At 37.4% G+C, this 18225-nt stretch overlaps 1 protein-coding gene across 6 annotated transcripts in view; it reads right to left on the reverse strand.

Annotated features, from left to right (window-relative positions):
- Positions 1–18225, reverse strand: part of LAMA2 (laminin subunit alpha 2) — a 368416-nt gene that overhangs the window by 99815 nt on the left and 250376 nt on the right. For all 6 annotated transcript variants that reach the window (XM_057408938.1, XM_057408930.1, XM_057408924.1 and 3 more), the window contains 8 exons: positions 16817–16996; positions 15856–16044; positions 15525–15763; positions 10445–10562; positions 5463–5597; positions 4692–4816; positions 1127–1213; positions 35–228 (listed from right to left, as the gene is read on the reverse strand). In XM_057408938.1, the coding sequence (XP_057264921.1) occupies positions 35–228; positions 1127–1213; positions 4692–4816; positions 5463–5597; positions 10445–10562; positions 15525–15763; positions 15856–16044; positions 16817–16996 (1267 nt within the window). The remainder of the gene's footprint in view (positions 1–34; positions 229–1126; positions 1214–4691; positions 4817–5462; positions 5598–10444; positions 10563–15524; positions 15764–15855; positions 16045–16816; positions 16997–18225) is intronic.

Below are 18225 nucleotides of genomic sequence, written 5' to 3' on the forward strand. Positions count from 1 at the left end.
CAAAAAGTATCTAAAATGATATCAGTATACGTACAAATGCATCTCATGCCATCACGCGCATGCCGATGTTCACAGCCAGCACACTTCCACCCTGTGAATCCAGGCTTGCAAGTGCACTGTCCAGTGACAGGGTCACAGGGGACAGGCAGGGAACCGTATCGATCGCACTCACATTTCTGGCAGGAACCTCCTGGAGTTTGTGGATTTCCCGTGTAGCCAGAAGAACACCTAGACATTGCAAATACAAAACCAGGTTTGGGAACTGAGTGGCATAGTGTACAACAATGAATAATTGGCAAGATTGGAAACAAAATGTACCTGAACATTCATTCGTGAACCATTAAAAAAATCTTTGGTGCTTCATGACTCACTATGCATTTGTAGAGGGAGAAATATTACAAACTGTCCAACAAAGTGATAACAGCTTTTAACTAGGACATGGAACAGTTTGGATGGAAGGAGTTTGCAAAAGTGATTCCATGCCCTTAACACTGTTCGATTAAACTGCTATTACACCATGACAGAAAAGTTTCTACATTACAGTCTTTCACCTATAGGCCTTTGTTTTCCCTTCTCTGGATACTTGTGTTATGCATTAGAAGTGAAATCTCATAGTACACACTTGCTAATTTTGATCAGCTTAATCCTCCAGCTTTTCTATGGACAGGACAACTGCTGTTTAGATTATTAATTTACAATTTCATCATTAATATGTTTATAGGTGTCTTTCACAGTCAGTGATCATGAGGACACAACAGTCACTACAACAAGGGGTATGAGTGACATCAAGGCACACCATAAGCATAGGATCTAATTTTAGATAAATTTCATATTTTTTAATTTAACTTCTGAGGCCCAAGGAAAAAAAAAAAACAAACACCAAACCCACAAATCAGAAAGACTAGTACAATATCTGTGATACAATTAACACTGATTATCAATTTACAGTGGCTGTACATAAAAATTGCCTATTATGGCTGAGTTTTAACAACATATAAAGAAGTAACTTATCTGAAGGCATGTATTTAAACATCAGTAAACACATGTTTATTGTATTGAAGGACATTGCTCTCCATGTCTTCCCCACCTTTCATTGTCTCCCTTTTTCTTTTTTCATTCACCCTACCTTTCACAATATTGGCCTTCATATCCAGGTGGGCATGCAGTACACCGGTAATTACTAGGTCCTTCCGCAACACAAGAAGGGCTAAAACTAAAACAAAAGAAAGTAAAACACTGTTTCTACTCTACTGCATCATTTCACTCAGCTGTGCAGAAGTGCCCACAGTAAACTTCACTCAGTGTAAACGGCAGTATTTTATCTGTTTAGAAACATTTGTGGGAGATCCCTTCTTTCTATTAAGAATTTTGTGAATGCCTTTGCTGTGATACTGGCACAACTTAGGCAAACGCTAGCAGGGCCATATCAGAGGGAATGGAGTCATAGAAGAGGTTAGATTACTTTTACTAAGCCATGACATAGATAGATAATTTGTGACTGCAATGTGTACCTATGGGAACTGTGCAAAGGAGCGTGTTGCTGGAATATTAGTATAGTAAGTGCCTTCACAGACAGTTAAACAAAAAGGGTAGGAAGGGGAAAAGAAACAAAACTAAATAGTGTCATACTGTAAAAACTCTTTCAACTTTTTATGGAAGAAGAACCAGAAAAGCAGAGAGGTGGCTAATGGTGAGCCCAGATCTCCTTCTTGGTACATTACAACCAACATCTTACTCTAACTTGCTTATAAAGCATTAAATCAAGTGCTTGAATAAGCATATAAAATTACACCTTTGGAAAAAAAATGTAAACAAATTGATCTTTTACTCATGAACTCATTATCCAACATGTTTTCAACTCTGTAAAAATAGATCCGCACCCCTAGGAACAACTTCTTTTTATTTTTTTTTTTTTTTAAACTCATTGTGTTTGAAGCTGACTGTGCAGGAGTTAAAGACAGTATCTAAAACCTTAGTGGAGTTTTGTAAAATTTAATAAATAAAAATAACAACTCCTAGCCTGTGGAGAGGGACTTTTAATGAGGGACTGTAGTGATAGAACAAAGGGGAATGAGTTCAAACTTAAACATGGGAAGTTCAGGTTAGATATAAGGAAGAAATTCTTTTCTGTGAGGGTGGTGAGGCACTGGAATGGGTTACCCAAGGAAGTTGTGAATGCTCCATCCCTGGCAGTGTTCAAGGCCAGGCTGGACAGGGCCTCAGGTGACATGGTCTAGTGTGAAGCATCCCTGCCCATGGCAGGGGGGTTGGAACTAGATGATCTTAAGGTCCTTTCTAACCTAAACCATTCCATAATTCTATAAAATTGCACCATACCGTTCACAAATATCAGCACGTCAAGTCACGACATAATAAGCTAATGAGATATCTAATTACCTATCTGCATTTTATGCAGATTATGTTTACTTGACTACCATAAAACAGCTGCAAGTAGTTAGATCTTTTTTCCTTAGTAGTATCTGTAAGAGCTTTCACTAAGCTGCACAACACACAAATCCAAGGCGTAATACGCTTGTTTTCCACCTAATTCCTTAGCTTCATGGAATGGATCTATTCCACCTAGGCCTATCCATTTAAAAGTTAGGCATGTAGTCTAAGTGCTAAATTCAAGCATCCTCTATCAGCAGTGGAAAACGGAGATGCACAGACAGGCATAATTTGACACATATTGAAATATCTTCTGCCCTGTCCTCTCTCCAATGGTGGTTTCCTTCAGTTTTAACATCTATAGTTGTCTGTCCCTGCATCTACAACACAGGTATTGATGGCTAGAGCTAACAGAAGTAGAAATCCTGCCCATGACATCTAGAGACATCTGAGATAAGCTCTGTAAAACTCAAGCAGTTCTGTTTCTGGCTCAGATCTGACTCCTCTCTTGACAGCAGAAAGAAACTGAATAACTATTTTAGGATAAAGTGTATTTACTAATTTCAGACTAGGCGTTATTCACTTATCTCCTATAAATAGTTTTGAACAAAAAAATCCTCATGATCACTTTTATGTGAGCATGACACAAACGGCTCTGACAGCATCTGCAGGCATGCAAGCCTTGTGGCCCCATGAGGCATTGGCCCTTTATCTGCTTCGCTTCCTCAGGCAGCTGAGCATTTTAAGTGCAGTCCAAGGACACATGTGCTACCCGGAGTCCACCCCTTTCTCAACTGTGGAGCACTTCAGTGCCACCTACTTCCTGTGTTTTACATTAGCTTTTAGATAAGGTACTGAAGTGATTTCTGGAGCACGGTGTGCAGAACTACATTCTTATTCTTGTAGCTCTCTACATTTATCTATAGTTCTACATTCTCTACAGTTCATCTACGTTCTTGTAGCAGGGTGCCACAACCATCCAGGTGAAGAGTCCTGATTGTTTTCTGATCTGACACCTGTGTTTTCAGGCAGCCAAAGGTTTTTAAGTCTCCTCCCCTTCTAACACCCCCCCCCCCCCCCCCCCCCAATAGGATCAAATTATATTTTCAGCACTTCCTACTGCCAGTTAGTAACAGAAAGTTTTTCCAGTGTATCTGTTTGATGTGCAAAACTGATAAGCTTGGTCAATCTTCCTCTTTGCAACTTGCATGTCCTTTGTTAATACTAGTAGGTAGAACACCTGATTAAGTAATCACAGAAAACATTCATAGAAAAGGGTAAAACTCAGAAAAACTTTTGGTTAAGACTACATTATAGCTTTCTGAGATAAAGTGTATTTCTTCAAGCCCCTTTTATAATTGCTTAGGTTGTTCTCAGTGTAGTATTTCTGAGGTTTGGAAGGCTTCCTAAAAAAACACTTCCCATGGATGAAAGATCATGATGCATTTAGCTACTTATGTTTGAGAAAGGGATTCTCTTCTTCAAAATAAACTGCACACCACACCGGAATTATACAATGAAGAAAGAAAAACAATCAATCAATCAAACAAACAAATAAAAACAAAACAAAAAAAAACAAACCAAAACTGGCTGAAATACTCACTAAAACATCTTAAAGGTCAGACAAAGCATAGAAAAATGTTTTTAAGGAACACTTCCAGCCTTTCCAGAGAACAATCATGAAATGCAAACCTTTTCAGAGCATACAACAGTATGATGCCAAATATCATTAAGAGCTTCTCAGTAAAACAACAAACAAATCTCAAGTGCTAAAGTGCTATCTGTTGGGAACATGCAGAGACGTTGTGGCAGGCTCATCAGCATAAAGCAACCAATAAAATTTACACTGCAATAACTGTACTGCTTTTAAATTATTCTTTCACAAATTGCCTTAAACTCATGTAACATTAAATAAGGAATCAATAAATTCCACAGTGGAGCAAGAAAGGCACTGTAACACATTCATACCAACATAATGTATGAGCACAAGACTTTTTACAGCTCCCCGGTGGCTATACTGTACTTGAGTTCTGCCCTAGCTTTATTTGTGAGAATACCTTTATAACACACATTCATTATCTGTTGAGTATTGCATTTTCTAGCACTTATTAATTTATTCGTCACAAACTAGCAAGGGAGCAATTTCCAACTTTTAAAGGAAGATCAATTAGCAAAAGTAGATATGAAGCTTTTTAGTGTGGTTTCCATGGTGCACTTCTGTAGCCATCTGAAAAAAGAATACAGTAAGCCCAAAACAAAGTCTGCATGCTGGAAAGGTAATTTTCTGTCATGACTTTGCTTACTTGTTACTAGAAATGGGTAGAGGGCAGGCACAAGGCTTGCAGTCACCCGGAGAGCCTTGGACAATACCGTAAAATCCCAGTGCACATATCTCACAGTGGTGACCAGCAGTATTGTGCTGACAATTCTGCAGAGGAAGGAGACAGGATTAAAGTTATATTTGCTAATTACAAGAAAGCAGACATTTTGTTCCCAGCCACAGGGATTCAAACTTACTTCGATTCATAATTCCTCTCTCCCTCATATGATTCACAGTGGGTTTGCTCCCTTTAAGCATCTATCAAATGCCTGCTGAGTTATATATGGGTTTACAAGAAGAAAGAATGGAGGCCTGGAACTAGCCAGATGTATCCTACGGAATTTCTTATTCAATTCACCCTTCTTTCCCTCCTTTGTTCCAGCTGCTGAAGCAGGAGGAATAATCAATTAAAATTCAGTCTTACTGTATCAGGTCATGTGTATTATTACCTATAAGGGCAGTGTTGTGTTTATTGCACAATACATGGTACACTGCCTCTTTTGTTTGCAGGTATCTAGCCTTTATTTTTACGCAGGAAAAAAAGGACTGCATAATCTGAATGCTAAAAAGTCAGAATGGAAATCTTTCAAGGTAGATGGTTTGCTTTTGTGACCCTTCTTGAAGTTTGACAATTCAAGTATTTAAGCAAAACTGGATTAAAATATTGTCTTTTTTTTTCTTTTTTACAGCAGTTACACAACTTATGAATTTTGCAGTAAATTAAACTTAGTTCATAAGTTCAGGAATACAATACCTGACAAATTGATGTTTCAGAGTCACACATAGTACTGTGCCCATGACACTGACACACAACACAGGCACCTAAGGACTGAGCAGCTGTCCTTCCCGCAGGTGGAGATGGAAGCCTATAAAATCCTGGAGAGCAGGACTGCAGTAAAAAAGATGCAGAAGAAAACCAATCATTACAGAGTGGACTGAGTATGGAGAGCACTGCAAGCTCATCTTTCCAATCACCAGTTTTTACAAGTTGTGAAAAGAGCCTGACAGGCTTCCAGCTGTGTTACAAACAATATACAGTACTTTACAGATAACAAGAGCCAGCCCTAATTGGAAATAGTGCTGAAAAATCCCTGGAGCACTCACTGGCACCAGGCTTTTCAGATTACAGCTCGAGAGACCTTTCATTCATATGCAGAACACCACACAAGCATCATTCCTTTCATTTCTTAAGAATAAGGTCTGTTTTAGGAACAATTTTTTTGCATGGACTGTAGAGAGCAAGCATAATGATTCTGTTTCCTTTGCTTTTGGTGAGTTTTTCAGGTTTGACAAGCTAATATCTGCCTAGCTACTGCCTGATGGATAACAAGCAAAAGCTGACTGATAATCAAGAAAATGGCTGCAAGGTTGCATTATTTATAGCTATATAATTTAAATAACATAAAAATACAGAATTCACATCTTGAGACAATAAAGTTTATCTATCACTAAGTCTCCTCTACCCCAGCTTGCAAATAAAATTTTGAGAACAACCCAAATATCACTAGCAAAGCCGACGCATGCAAAATCAAGCACTTGATCTGTACTTCAGGCTTATGGAAATCTATGAAAGTGTTTATACAGCTCCCAGAAACCACATAGCTATGGCAGCATACAAATACAAACAGGACCATTTTGATAGTTCCAACCACACAGGTAGGTGGACACAGATGAGTCACTCACCCCATGTATAAGTCCCACCACCTAGCGGTGCTAGGAGCCTATGAAGGCTGTCTGATGAGGTCATACCCTACTGTTGACCACAACTTCTGCTTTTTGGAGAGAATGGGAATAGTATGCTTTTCACCCAGTAATAACATGGATGCAAAATAAAATAAAATCTGGAGTAAGCAACTTTTCATGATCAAAAGCAGGATTCTTCTGTCAAGCCCTAGCTGACATGCTAGATTCTACTCATACACTGACAGTTTTATGATCATTGCCAAAACCTCCAGGAGTCTAAGTTTCTGAAAAAACATAAACACAATTATTTTCTTTAGAATCACAAAGAAAATAATCTAACTCACTTCTGCTTTTCCTCTTTTATTTTGACTTAGACTACATTAAGATCCCTGAAGCACAGAAACAGTCTAACTGCTTTTTCATGGTTTATGAAGAATTCCAATTTAGATAAATAATCTCAAATGAAAGTAATCTTGTTTATTACTACAGTTTCCTATCTCCCCCCTCCCCCCCCCATCCTAACAAAAATCCTTATCCAAACATGGTACAAAGAACAGCTTTACAAGTTCTGAGGGACTTTAGGACAGGGTATGAATATGTGGTACATCCTCAAGCAAATCTAATCTCTCACTGTTTTTTTTTTTTCTGATATACTATTGTCACTGTTCTCACCTATTTTGATCTAAGCATTTCTGAGATGAAACAGAACACAGACAAAAGATGAAGCAGACTACATTTTTCATTACTAGTTTGGAAGTTTTTCAGAAGTAGCCATTAGTAAAACTCTCGTCGCTGTTTTCTGTGGCTGCTACTGAATTAAAAAAAAGCATTTAAGTGTCAGTCCTAGTAAAAACTGCTGTGCATATAGTCCTCAAAATGCAATTACAGGATAAATCATGAAATAGATATATCCTGTTAGCATTTGCTTAAAAAATGCCTGAGTATCAGATGCTTTTTTCTCCTGCTAAAATTAAATAAACTTATAGAATGCACATAACCTTCACTGAGCACACTAAAAATAAACTAAATTATGAGCATGTGAAGAATGCACAATTAGGCATGAAGTATGAAGGTTGAAACTGAGACATTTATTCCAGCCCCTGGTGGGTGTGAATTAAAATAGAGTTCAAATTACATGATTATATATTTTCCTTCAAAAATGCAATTTCTTATAGTGATTCTAAAAAAAAAAAATAAATCTATACTTCTGAGCAAATGCTGGAGCTCATAAATTTCTCACGTTCAGGTGTATGCTCTTCATGAAATAGTGTGCAAATAAAATTAATTCACTTCCTTGCACAGATTTCCTATGAACTCACTGTTTGTGTTGCTTCATCTGCTGTATGTCCTGGGTTCAGCAGTAGCAGCCATTTTTCTCCTTCTCAGTAGCTGCTGCACTGCTGTGTTTTTGACCTTCAGCCTGGGAACAGTGCTGATAACACCGATGTTTTTAGTTGCTGCTCAGTAATGTTTACTCTGACCAAGGACTTTCTCAGTCTCATGCTCTGCCAGGGAGGAGGGGAAGCCAGGAGGAAGCAGTCAGGACACCTGACCCAAACTAGCCAAAGAGGTATTCCATACTACAGCACATCATGGCCACTATATAAACTGGGGGCAGTTACCTGGAAGGGCTAGATTGCTGCTGGGGCCAGGCTGATTATCGGTTGGTGGGTGGTGAGCGGTTGTATTCTCCTCCCTTGTTATTTCCCTTATCATTATTATCATTGGTGGTAGCAGTAGTGGTTTGTGTTATACCTTAGTTACTGGAATGTTCTTATCTCAACCTGTGGGAGTTACATTCTTTTGATTCTCCTCCCCATCTCTCCAGGAGTGGGGGGGGAGGAAAGGCGGGGGAGTGAGAGAGAGCAGGCTGCGTGGCTGCGTTGCCGACTGGGCTTAAACCACGACACTGTATAACGCAATCCTATAAAACATATGAAGGAAGCAGAGTTCTCACAGATAACAGAGTATCTTCCCTTTCATTTACTCACTCCAGATTTTTTCCTACCACTAGGTTGGGGGAACTCTTTACAAGATCACACTTAGAATATCTGAGGGAGCTGCAGAATATTCAAGGTGTTGCTCAATGCTACCTCCATCTAGCGATTGCAACAAAGGCATCTGGAATTGCTAGTACTGCTTAAAAGTGAAAACATGGTGGTTTTCAAACATAAAGACTGACAACCTCATCATCAAGAGCACAGAAAGACAAAAATATTAACTTCTGTAGACAGCGTATTACATCTTAAAACAGTTTCCCTGGTACCTATTGTAAGATACATCTTACAAAAGCATACAAGTCAGCTGAATCTCTTTAAAATCTAGGTAATTTTGAAACATTCAATCTTCAGCATGAAAATACTTATGTAAGCAAAAAAATAAATATAATGCATGTACAAGGGGCACCAAGCTCACTTAGTTGACCAACACCAGAAAATTTGTCAAGCTTCAGCAAGAAGGACAACTTTCAGGACAAAAATTTCTACCAGTATCAGATCCATTTTCTTTTATTTTAAGACATAGTGATTTGACTGCTTCTAAGAACAAAGCAAAATACACTATTCAGACCATGTTCCATAATTTCTGCTCCTTTTAACAAGCAGCTCCATCATTTACATAAGGGGTACTGAAATTTGATAGCAGGCAGGCTTCTGTGTGTGGGCTGTGCAAGATCTTGTGTGAGTCCTATAACAGCACTAGAAGAACAATAATTGTGGTGGAGTAAAATGGAAAAGTATCTGCCAGAACTCAGTGGCCCTTTTCAAGGTATTTTCATAGATCCACTTGGATAAAACACAAGCATTCATAAAAATGACAGTTTGAGCAAGCACAGTAAACATTTCCTAAAGCTTTGAAAACATCTTCCATGAAACTTCTTTCATGAAGCACAGACATGCTAAAGAAAGGTTCTCATCTACATTTTTAATGCTTTTGCAGTACTATTTTGGGCAGTCAAACACGTTAAATGAAAGCAAAACAGACAACTTTCATCTGGTTAGTGGTGGTCCACAAAGGCATGCTATTGGAAGATTCAAGAGGAAAGATCTGGGAATCTACAGGTTCTCAACCATTAACTGCTTTTTTGACCAGATATTCAGGATGCACTATTTCATGTTCTGATTTTGAAATGACTTTTTAAAATTTTGTTGTTATTTGTTGTAACACAAATATTTAAGAAATCAGAATTGAAATATTGCTTAGCCTTTTTTCAGAATGAAAAATTTCAATCAGTCATACAGCTATTAAAAATTTATATTTGAATGATAAACAAAGCAAACTTAAAAATCTGGAAAGCCTCTACAGAATTCTAAAAATCTGCATGGCTCTGTTTAGAGTGCTTGGTGCTACAATTTTAATAACACTCTTTTGTTTTCAAATTTGTTTTTATACTTTGTTTGGTGAATTTCACTCAACTGACAGATATTTAAATTTTTAGGAACAAGTAGCATGTAATCTTTAATTATTCACTATTACAAATGTTAATTTGTAGTTTACTTGCAACTATCAATAATTTACAGATTTTTATTTTTTTTTTATTTGACATAGAGGTTTCCTGTATTTTTCTCTGCTGATTTTTATGAATTACAGTAATGATAAATTGATGCACATTGTTCAGTCATTTGGAAGATATAATATTGTAACTACATTGTGTATTATGGCCTCACCATAACACAAGAGCAGCACAATCTGTTGTAACTACAATTCGTATTATGATAGTATTATGCCCTTCTCTGTCCAAAAAGGCTTGATCAATCAGCATCAGCCACCCAATTCAGCCTTGGAGATGCTGACCCAGTAAAGCTCACTTTTGTGTATTGTATTCTAAATATTTGAGGCATTGCCATGGTTTCAGTGGCATATTTGCTTAAAGCAAAAAAAAAAAAAAAGGCACTTAAATTCCTTGTGGGAGAGATACCTGAGAGAGAAAGAGTAATAGTAATTAAACTAAGGGAGAGTCGTTGCCAGTTAAATGAACTGATACTCTTATCACAATTTATTAATCAATGGACCAAAGAAAATACCCGAAGACCAGAAGTCAGGATAGTACTGTACCTCACAAGATAAGCCGGAATAACCCAACGGGCAGTCACATTTCTCAATCAAGTAAGCCTGAGGAGTCATCCCAGATACAGCACCTCCTTCAGCAACTTCCATTGAGATCTCAGAAATTCTGGGAAAAAAAGAAAAAAAAGAGCTAGCAACTCAAATGAGATTAACCAAGCACTAGCTTAGTCCCAGCTAGTTCACAGTCAGCTGGCATGGAAACAAAACCAGTCTTACTTGGCTGTTTGTAGGCTTCTTGATCCACAGCAGACAAACAGAACTATTTTTAACTCTCCTAAGGAACAAGAAAGCTACCTCTACCTCCAATCTCTAGGCACTAGCATAACTAACTTTTCTCTTCTGTTTGATTCTCTTTTTTTTTTTTTTAATTTCTTTTCAGCCAAACTATTAACAAAAGCTCATATCTGATTCTTCACTTGGAGGGACTCATTAAGAAATTGAAGTCACATATTTAATGCAGTCCAATTTATGACTCTCAGAGGTATGGTAGTAAAATTGTTCACTTAATGAGCTTTTAATGAGGCAACTATTTCAAAAAACAAAATCTATCCTCGGCAACTAAAGCAACCTAACAAGCTCTAGAGCAGACTTCAAAGACATTGGACATGAGCCTTTTTAGCAGGAATTTTAAAATCTGTAGTCAGATACATGTTTTGGGGGGTGGGTTTTTGGTGTGGGTTTGCTTTATTTTTTATTTTTCTTCACTTTTTTTCCTTAGAAATAATGTAGACACATAAGCAATTTAGAGTAAACTACAGAAGAATCTGCTAGTATCAGAAAAGGACATGTTTTATGGTAGAGTTTCTGACATTTTAACTGTCCAAACATTTATTTGATTACATTTATATTAATACTCTTGCCTCCCAACCACTCCTTGTCTTTATAGCATGCATGCTGACCTGCCAAATAGGGTTGACTATATCATGGACAAAGACACCCAACATAATATCTAATGAATTATACTTAATCCTAATAATGTGGTTATTTTAACTTACTTTTTATTTCGGGGGGGTGTTAGTTTGCTGAAATGAATGCTATGATCTGGAACCCTTTACTGTCTTTGAAAAACAAGAAGGACAGGATAGTGTAAATTTTAAAGCTTCAAGTATAATGCCAAGCTAAGAGAACATGTGACTAACCAGCTGAATAAATGTTCGTAATGCTGCTGGGGTCCACTCATTAAGTGTCTGTGTATAGTGCTAATGCAGAGGAGCTCACAGAACTGCTCATCTTCTTCCCATGCTCACAGTCTATCATCTATCTACTCCCAAACCTTGGTAACTGAGTGGCTGAATGAGGCTTTTCTGCACATTGGCATATTGGCACCAATGTCAGGATGACTGTAGGAAATGCAAACATCCACTGCTGAACTAGATGAGACTTTTGTGAGTGAGCTTTTGTAGGCAGACCCATACCTCTTGATACTTTCTGTCAATGCAAAATCCCCAAATCATCTAGTAATTTAAACCCTGTTCTTGCTATCTGAACACAGGGGTTTAGTGGACCAGAGAAATTGAACAAAAAAAAACCCCAAGCAAACAAAGCCAGGTCAAAACAGAAGACTGAAGAAGAAGAGAGCAAAACCATTCAGATCTGTCAATGTAAACTTACATTGAAATCTCTGTACACTTAATGGAAAACCAAAATGAAATCTGCCTCCCCATCATCTTCAAGGCTGAGGCAATGGTCTGTATGGTGCAAAAAACCTATTTGCAGTCAGAAAGCTGTATTTACATAATAATATACTCTGGGACCACAAAGATACCTGCTGTTAGAGTGAAAATGTTACTTAAGGAAGGTCAGGCTTGGTTGATTCCTGGAAAATGTCTAATAGGCAGCAGTCAAACAACTGCTACCTGATCAGTGTCAGGGATATTGAAATAATTTACAGTCAAATTGAAAGCATACTTCCAATTCAAACTAATTTATTATCACAGCCCAGTTGCCTAAAAAGCAAAACAAAATCTAATAAAAGAAATGTTTCAATTTAGAGCAGCAAATGTGAAAATGAGGGCAACAAAATGGAACAATATAGGAAAAAAATGTTTGGCTTTGGATTCTGAGCAGAAACCTCTAAATCACTAGTAATGCTGCAGCTTTGAAGCAGAAACAACATTATCACTGCTGCTAAAGTACATAGCTAATAACAGTGCTAACGCTAGAACTAGGCTATTTGTGTTTCCAACTGCTGCTGCTGCTTTGACTTAATTTTAAAATGCTTTTCCTGTATTTTATCACTTACCTGCAGCTTTTAAAATCTGCAATTTAAGATAAAGCACTATTATAAACTTTAAAAGATTTTAAAATACTTCATATATAATATTTTCCTCCTCCCATCAACAGTTTCTTTTGTTTTATACTTTTCAGCTATGCACAGATAGAAAGAGAAGCTTTACTAGTTTAGAACAGAGCCCATATTCAGAAAGCACAACACACTATTTAAACAAATGCTTTATTATAAGTCACTTAACTCTAACCTATGTTTAAAGTTGAGCATAAATATTGTCTTTCAGAGGGTCTCAACATATTTTTAATAAAAGCCTTCAATTCTTAAGCAAGCTAATATCCCACTAACCTTTTAAAACATTTTGGGGGATTTATTTTGTGATCTTAAGCAAAACTTCCTCTGAAATCATTCAAGGTGCTAACTTGAAAAGAATAATAATGTTTATTTTCTACTTAAAGTCTTTGATGCCATGTGAGGAATGTTACCTGTGTAGCTAGAGAGATCATAAAAATCTACTGTAACATAACCACCTCCAAAATCAAACATGATATTGTATGCAAGGTCATGACTTCAAATTGACAGTTACAAGAAAGACCAGATGAACTCTGCTAAGTCCTGCTGTCATACAGAATGTCCATTCTGAAATGCGATGCTGTAAAAATCTAATCTGATTCTTGAAGTGCCACGTTGCAAACCTGCCATGAAACTTAAAAGTCTTCCTCTGTTCTGCTATATGCTTCATTACTAGGTATCCTTGATAAAATGTTGTATTACAATGCAGGTGTAGTTCAGCCACAGTGCACCTCAGAACAAAATCATGAAAATGGAGGCTTGTTTTTATAACTTCGCTTATGATGCTAACCTGAGATAGGATTTGATTTTTGCTTCCACAGCTGGACTAGGATCTGTAGTGCATAAAGTGAAGAGAAGGGAGAAGCACACACAAAATACAGATATGCTTCTCAAATTTTCCATGTCGTGTTGGAGTTACTTTCATAACTCATTTCATGGGAATTCCCTGGACTTATAATACAATACCCTAAATGGACTATGTCAAAAATAAATGAAACCAACGTTCAACCTTTATGGCATCTGTTGTTAGTATTTAGCATCTAGCCACTGCAAGCTGGATGAATACTTTTCTGTAAATAATACACTTTAAATAGAGACAATAGCAGCAACAATTAATATGATTTCTGCCACACGATGCTGCAAAGTTGCATGATATTTGCCACTGCTATTCACCCTCCAGCTCAAAAGGTCATGTTCTTACAGACCTATCTGTAGTCTCGAAATCTAGAAACAATTTAGCCTATCAGTTTTATGACAGACTCATTAAATGGACCTCTGAAGACCTGTGGAGTTTATCTCCAATTACTACTGTGCTCTTGCTAATAAATTTTGTTTTCAAAATATATTGTAAATTCATCATTAAAAACTTTTAGGAACAGTCTATGTAATCTGTTCCAGAACTTTCTTACACCCAGGAATGTTTTTCTCATGTCTAATGTGAATTTTTCCGGCTGCAGTTTAAGCTCTTTTCTTTTTTGACTTATACCAGGGCAACAGAGAACTAATTTTTTTCTTTCTTTTTATGACAACATTTTAGGAACAATTTCTAGTTTCTAAATAAATCTGGTTGTCTACATCTTGTCTTACAGGTAATATTTTCCAATCTGTGATAACGATCACTATTATCCTTTAAACATTAATACTTTTTTCTTGAATTCCAGTATCCAGAACTTGATGCTTTGGCTTTACTAGAGTTGGGTGGAAGTAAAAGATTAATTTTTTAAACTTTGTAGGCTGTATCTGTTCAGCTAGAATATTAGCATTTCTCAACAAGAATATAATTACTGAATCATGTTCACCTGGTGATATGTTGTAAACAACAGACCCGTCTTTGAGTGGTGGCTCTTGAATATCTCCAGGGAAGGAGACAGTATCTCTGGGCAACCTATTCCAGTGCTTAGTCACCCCCACAGTGAAGAAGTTCTTCCTCATATTCAGGTGAATCTTCCTGTGTCCAAGAGCCTGTTGACTCTTGTGTTATCACCTGGCACCACCAAGAAGAGACTGGCACCATCCTTTTGACACCCTCCCTTCAGATAGGCCTATACATTGATCAGATCCCCCGGAGCCTTCTCTTCTCTATGCTGAATAGGCCCAGACTCCTCAGCTTTTCTCATAAGAAAGATGCTCCAGACCCTTAATGATTCTAGTAGCCCTTCACTGGACTTGCTCAAGGAGCTCCATGTCTCTCTTATACTGGACAGTCCAGAACTGCACATAGTACTCCAGGTAAGGCTAAGAGGGAGGATTACCTCCCTCAACTTGCTGGCAATGCTTTTCTTGATGCAGTCCATGTGTGCCTTCTTGCCCACAAGGGCACATGGCTGGCTCATAGACAACTTCTTGTCCACCAGGACCTCCATCTCCTTCTTTGCAATGCTACTGTCCAGCATTTCTCATTTCCCACTTGCAAAAGAAAATTCCTTCATATGCTAACATCTATATTTAATTACAGCAGCATGTTTTCATAGAGTAGACATTCATACAAAAAATATTTTGGGTTTGTTACAGCATACATGTTCTTATATGTGTTTTCTATTCTAGGATCCTGAAAATAAAGACTTCATTTGTCTATTATGATTTAAATTTTCTGGTAAATAAAATTTCCCTCACCTGTATCTTTTGCTATGCTGAATGCCAATTCCTGTTCTTCTCAGCAACTGCTTATAGCTGATGTTATGAATAAATATACTGCTCAGAATAGCTGAGAGCTCTATCAGGTTATCTGTGACTACTGCATTATTTCAGACCACTGCATGAAATAGTTACCTGCTCTGCCTCATGATATTGCCATGAGTAGCCTTAATAAGAATGTAATGAACATCATACAACACATTCAGGAAGTCTTCCCGGGACACAGGTCTACTCGGTCTTGATTCATCTCCATAATATTTCCAGGTGAAATCTGCAGGGGACACAGTCCTGTTGATACCTGGGTCATCATGATAATATTCCCAGGGCAGAGTGTTTCTGGCTCGTTGGTCATCACCATAATATCCCCATTCATGCTGAAAGAAAGTAATACAAAACCAGATTAACAACAGTATTACAAAGAAGCAGGTGCTTAAGTTCTAGGGAAAAAAGCAGATAGAAACATTACCTCTGTCATCTCTATCTCATGTCTTGTCAACTGTCCAATCAGAGGGGCAGCCATATGTCGGACAATGATCCTCGTATTGGTAGGAGGCCCACCTCTTATGACGATTTGTGGGTAGTAAGTAGAAAAACCAGTCTCTTCTCGTGCTTCGAAGTAGATTGCGTATTTTAGTTTCCCTCCATAAGCGGTCAGCTAACAAGGCACAAAAAGAAAACTCATTTTCAGTTAGCTAAAAATAAATTCCTGGGCATACGTAGGAGCTAGATACACTCTGCACCTGTGAGCAGTCTGATGAATGTGCACGTGGTAGAAAATAGCAATAAATGCTTTTGGGACTCTACGGGGACGAGGGCTGTGTTCAAAAATACCCATCAGCAAAATGTTATTGTACTACACTAAAAACAAAATGTTATCTGTTTCTTTATATGTGCCTTAGTGCTCTACAAGGTTCATGTTTAGAGAAAGAAACATCTAAGCTTTCCCAAACCAAACCAAGAAATAGCAAAAGTGCAAAATAAACTGTCACAGAGGTAATAAAAATATCCAAAAGGAGGGTTATTTCAATCATTTTCTCCTGTGTAACTTACAAAGATCCGGCACTTTTTTATTTAAAATGGAGAGAAAGATAAAGCTATGAGAGTTATATGAAATTAACGCAGCTTAATTTTTCAAATAACATTTTTATGAGAGGATCAATCTGTGAAGAAATATTACGTTACAGTCTGTAAATATTTATTATAAAATAGTGTTTATGTTACACACTTATGAATTTCCATTATAATGGAGCACATAATTTTAAATAATGGAGTGGCATTACTTTTCTTTTGAAGCACCTTCCACTGCGTGAAGACATTTTTATTGGAAGGGAAAAAAATGTTGTAAAATACAAATAGAAGATATAAAAAAAATCCTCCCAAAATAAAAAAAAAATCCATGTAATTATTCAGTGGAGTTTAATGTTTACCTTTCGTCCCTCAAACTGCTCTGGAAGTCTCCAGTAAACAGGTTCTGACCGCAGATCCCTCATCACCTCTTCTATATTTGCTACTATTTCAGGAGGCTGGTATGCAATCCCTGCATGAGTGCTGCGCTGAAGCTTTTCATCCACCAGTGGCAGAATCATTTGCTCTGGCTTCAAGGTCACCTATGTATATTCAAAAAAATCAAGAAAAAGATCAAGTCCTTTTTTCCCCTTTAGTTATACATAGCGATAATGATGACTTCCCCTCCCGCCCTTTGCACCTTGTCCTCATCTTAACAAAGAATGCACTAACACTGGTTAAAATAGTTTCATCAGCAAACGATCCCATCATTTTTATTGAAGCAATTTTCATAGCACTATTTCAGTCTCAGGCTTCTTCTCTTCAGAGTGTGAGAAATGTACCTTAGGAAGAAGCATACTTCTCACCAACACTTACTATACATCACTGGGGCTCTGGAAAACAGTGCCTAACTCCTTGGTACTTTCACTCAATATTCAAGCCAAGAGTTCTCCAGACAATACACAGAGAGTTTCTCTTAACTCTAAATTCAGATTTAATAAAAAATATAAGGATGCCACTTTGATATTTGTAACTTCCTTAGACTTGATGAAAGAGTCTACAGAAATATCAACTCATATAGAAATCATTATTGTGATCAAAAACTGTAATAAGAGTCTTAGTAATTCTGTGCAGATGAAAATATCACAAGAAGTGTGTGAACAAATGCAAAGGGCTGGTATCAAAATTGCTTTCTCTCAAAGGCTGAGGAAAACAAGGAAAACAAATGCAGAGTCATAACTGTAACAGTCATCCCATCAACAGGCTGTTCACAAGATAGGGATCAAGTAATGAGGAATCATCCAAGCCCTGTACTGTACTTGAAATATTTTGGTATTTCCATTTATAGAAGCATATATGGGCTGATTAAGAAGCATTCTTAATATTGCCATCCCTAAGTGAGAGCTCCTATCATAACTGTATTCTACTGTTTACTACTTTAGACATCAAGAAAGCGCTCAACACATTTGAATTTCAGATGAGCTTTGCCTTACATAGGAGAAAGTTTGCTGGTTTAAACATGTTTAATGCCATTTGATGCACCTGAGAGTATCTGAAATAGCCATCCACAGCTGGCAGAACCCTGTCTCTCTCTCAGTCTACAACTCTGAATCAGTTCTGAAATAGATTACAGTACCAAAACCTAAATGACACATGGACATACACTTGTTTAGATATGAGCATAAATATTAATCCAGAGACACAAAATAATCAAGATGTTTCAGAACCATGTAAACTGTATAAACTATGTTTCTGCCTTGTGCTGCCACACAGGTCAAACCAAATTTTTCCAGAACTGTTGCTGTCATGGAACTTGATTAAATTTTATGAC

This window comes from Pezoporus wallicus, unplaced genomic scaffold (genome assembly GCF_028554395.1).
Source record: "Pezoporus wallicus isolate ANWC-B61680 ecotype Strahan unplaced genomic scaffold, APGP_CSIRO_Pwel_v1 contig_3817, whole genome shotgun sequence".
NCBI lineage: Eukaryota > Metazoa > Chordata > Aves > Psittaciformes > Psittacidae > Pezoporus > Pezoporus wallicus.